A 4,360-nucleotide genomic window follows, 5' to 3' on the forward strand; every position below is an offset into this window, starting at 1 on the left:
ACTAGCGGAGTGAACTGTGAACAGCGATAAGGTATAGCTAAGAGTGGTCCAGACTAACCTTACGAACGAATGACTTACGGAAGGTATACTTAACTAAGAACGTTTCGGGAAACACGTATTAACGTAAAGGTACAACTTAAGGTATAACTTACGAACGACGTAGCGTTAAGAAGGTTTCGGGAAAGGCAGCCCTGGTCATTCTAAAAATGTTTAGCTTGATAATCTGTATGTCTTCATTTTGTTCTTGTAGTTCATGAATGGCTGTTATGCACTGACTTCTTGATCTTTCAGATTCTTTAGATTGTCACAAATGCCAACCTGAGTATTGGCCCAATAATGAGAAGGACAAGTGTCTTCCTAAACCAGTGGAGTTTCTCTCCTGGGATGAGATCCTTGGGATTATACTGGCTGCTTTCTCTGTTGCTGGCTCTTTAGTGGCTTTGAGCATAACTTTAGTGTTCTACAGAAATAGGGCCTCTCCGATAGTAAAAGCCAACAACTCAGAACTAAGCTCCCTGCTTCTCTTCTCATTGTCTCTGTGTTTCCTCTGTTCACTTACTTTTATTGGTCGGCCCACTGAGTGGTCCTGTATGTTGCGTCGCACAGCATTTGGGATCACTTTTGTCCTCTGTATCTCGTGTTCTGGGCAAAACAATAGTAGTGCTAATTGCCATCAAAGCTACACTTCCGGGAAGTAATGTCATGAAATAGTATGGGCCTCCTCAACAGAGACTCTGTTTTGGGCTTCACTCTTGTACAGGTACTTATATGTATATAAAAATATAAATATAAAATATCTCTTTTTTTATATTTTAAGTATAAAATATCTCCACCTTTTCCATATAGCAATATTCATCAGTACAAAGAAAAGATCATTCTAGAATGCAGTTTAGGATCAGCTATAGGATTCTGGGCTGTACTGGGTTATATTGGCCTCCTAACTTTCCTTTGATATGTTTTAGCTTTTCTTGCCCGAAATGAGGCTAAGTTCATCACATTCAGTATGCTCATATTCTGTGCTGTATGGATCACATTTATTCTGTCTTATGTTAGCTCTTCAGGGAAATTCATTGTAGCTGTGGAGATATTTGCTATTTTAGCTTTAAGCTTTGGTCTGAATCTCTGTATTTTTTGCTCCTAAGTGTTTCATTATTGTTTTTAGACCAGAGCAGAATACCGAAATAACATTTAATGGGTAAAGTACCGTCAAAAGCCCTCTGAGATGCACGCAATTGGCAACTGCTTAATATTAGATATCAGTCATTCTTTAATGTTAATGTACCAGTTTTCAAACCACTGATGTAACTATTTTACATATTGGTGCTATATGTATTAAGAAAAATATCCATATTTACAACGTTATAAACCTTAATCTCTAACTTCCGCTAACTGTCGTATGCGCGTTCACGAGAGAGTGGCATCCAGTGGATGATGTAGGCGTAGCATAAACTCCGGTGAGAATATGCTAGTCTCGCGAGAAACAAGTTTTGTTTACAGCAAAGGAAAACCAGTGTCCTCTTGGCTTATACTGAAATCCTCCGACATTTTCTTTACAAATCCTCGTTTTGTACTACTAATTCGTGACCGGTGTTTTGTTTTGCTCTCTCCTCTGCGCTTCCACGTTCGTTACTTCCGCGTTCATCACCACGTTTGCAGGGCCGGATTTACCTTTTTTCGTGACATAGGCAAAACTAATTTTTGGGCCCCCCTTCCCTATTAATATACAGGTGCATCTCAATGAATTAGAATGTCGTGGAAAAGTTCATTTATTTCAGTAATTCAACTCAAATTGTGAAACTCGTGTATTAAATAAATTCAGTGCACACAGACTGAAGTAGTTTAAGTCTTTGGTTCTTTTAATTGTGATGATTTTGGCTCACATTTAACAAAAACCCACCAATTCACTATCTCAGCAAATTAGAATATGGTGACATGCCAATCAGCTAATCAACTCAAAACACCTGCAAAGGTTTCCTGAGCCTTCAAAATGGTCTCTCAGTTTGGTTCACTAGGCTACACAAGCAGTGTATTCAGGTCAGGTGACAAGGCTACTTTCACTTTGAAAAGACGTGCTAGCTGAGAGGAGTTTCGTCAAAGCTGACTAAAAGTGATCGAGGATGGATAATTCCAACAAACTTGACGAACCTGTGAGATCTTCTTCAGGGCGAAAAAGGAAAATAAAAGCTGAAACGTTTTCACAGAACCTTGCAAAAGCAGCGCGTTACAATGGTGAGGGAAAAGCTCCGTGTATTGCGTGTAATCACATCCATACAGTTTATGATCACAACAACAACAACAACCTCTGTCAGGCATCTTACATTGTCATCTGAGGAGATTACAAAGATTAAACGAGTTAAACGAGTGACTCTAAAACGTTATTGGATTTTGCAAATGAACTCTTCAATATATATAAGATTGTTTTGTTTTTTTTGTATTATTGGGGGTACAGGAATAAACCACTGGTTTAAATAACATGATGTTTTGAATTCTTCTAAAATGTTTTCAAGCATGAACTGCCCATTTAAAGTCCTGAATGTTATAGTCGTGTTAACTTTGTCATGGCGCGGTAAGGGGCACCGTGGAAAAACAGGGTCTGGGTCCAAATGCAGGTAAGACTTCTCTTTAATAAAAAAAAGGCCAACAAGGCAAAACAAAACAGGTTCAGGAACGGTAGACATTATATGGCAACACATGGGCATGTATCCAAAACATTAAACAGCAACTACAATTAATAAGCCAGGCAGAGTGGTGAGTGAGAATATATAGTCTGTGACATTGGGGAACAGCTGAGGGTGTAATGAGTGACAGGTGAGTGGAGTTTGGGGAATGGAGTCCAGGAGGACGGCGACCTCTGGTGGTGAGAGGAAGAAATGCAGGGCCCGGACTCATGACAGAACCCCTCCTCTAAGGAACGGCTTTCAGACATTCCCAAGCGCCCAACCAGGGGGACGGTAGAGCGGGGGCGAAGTAGGGGGAGGGATGAGATGGGATGGGGGGGCCAGGTCCGTGTGCTGGAGGGGCCCCTGAGGACTGAGGCAGCGCCGGCGGGATGGGGACCCAGGGCAGAACCAGCGGCCACCACAGCAGTGGTGGGCTCTGCCGCTTCTCGAAGGCCTGAAACGAGCTCCGCCGCCTCAGAGGGAACATCAGCGGACTCCGCTGCTTCGGGAAGGCCTGAGGCGAGCTCCGCCGCCTCAAAGGGAACATCAGCGGGCACCGCCGCTTCGGGAAGGCCTGAGGTGAGCTCCGCCACCTCGGAAGGAACATCAGCAGGCTCCGCCACTTCGGGAAGGCCTGAAGCAAGCTCCGCCGCCTCAGAGGGAACATCAGCGGACTCCGTCACTTCGGGAAGGCCTGAAGCGAGCCCTGCCGCCTAGAAGGGGACATCAGCGGGCTCCGCCGCTTCGAGAAGGCCTGAAATGAGCCCCGTCACCCCAGAGGGAATATCAGCAGGCTCCGCCGCTTCGGGAAGGCCAGAAGCAGCTCCCCCACATCAGAGGGAACTCCGTGAGCAGGCGCCACCACCTCGGAACCATCTGTAGCGGGCTCCGCCTCAGAGGGAACATCAGCAGAAAGATATTTTAATCATGTAAATTATGTGAAAAAGAATGTGTTTTTCTAACCACCAAGCATGAGAGCATGTTCTAGTACACCCCCGAAACAAAATCAAGACTTTGTAAAAGAGCATAATAGGACCCCTTTAATACAATAAGATAAAACACTTGTAAAATAAGTAATACAATCAGGTAAAAGCAAATATAAATTTAAAACATGCCTTCCATCATAATCAACATTTCTCTTGAGACTGGCAGGGGGTGGGATGACTTTAAAGAAGGTCCTGTTTTGGGTGTTTAAAAAAATTCATGATTCACTTCAGACACATTCTCTCATCATGATTGACTGATATGAAATAATAACCACACCCTCTTACATTTTTTTTTTCATTCACATTTTCACAACAGTAGTTGCTGGTGGGTATATAAAAAAAGGTGTAATGCTCACCTCCTATTTGTGGTTGCTTGCCCAGGAAGAGACATGCATCTTTTATTGACAACGACACTACTGTGTATTGCCAGGCTTTGTCCTGTTGTGTGTGGGATTAATTTAGGCACCTGCATCCTCCAAGCTGACCCTCAGCCCCCTGCACTTTTCAAGGATGGAGACTTTGTCATTGGAGGGGCTTTCACCATTCATTACTATCTGAAGACAGAGAAGCACATCTACGTTAGACGGCCACGATCACTTGAGTGCAGTGGCAGGTTAGAACTTGATATAAAATTGAATACAATTCTAAACAGAGCAGTCGTGAATGGATTAAAGTGATTGTGTTAAAAATGTGTGTGTGTGTGTGTGTGTGTGT

At 43.2% G+C, this 4,360-nt stretch overlaps 1 protein-coding gene across 1 annotated transcript in view; it reads left to right on the plus strand.

The window, feature by feature from the left end:
• The first annotated feature begins 4,035 nt into the window (after positions 1-4,035).
• The window catches only part of LOC107703349 (extracellular calcium-sensing receptor-like), a 5,753-nt gene continuing 5,428 nt past the window's right edge, over positions 4,036-4,360 (plus strand). Inside the window, 1 exon segment of the mRNA XM_016505942.1 lies at positions 4,036-4,259. Within this exon segment, the coding sequence (XP_016361428.1) occupies positions 4,036-4,259 (224 nt within the window).

This window comes from Sinocyclocheilus anshuiensis, unplaced genomic scaffold, assembly GCF_001515605.1.
Source record: "Sinocyclocheilus anshuiensis isolate Anshui unplaced genomic scaffold, SAMN03320099.WGS_v1.1 scaffold2235, whole genome shotgun sequence".
Taxonomy (NCBI): domain Eukaryota; kingdom Metazoa; phylum Chordata; class Actinopteri; order Cypriniformes; family Cyprinidae; genus Sinocyclocheilus; species Sinocyclocheilus anshuiensis.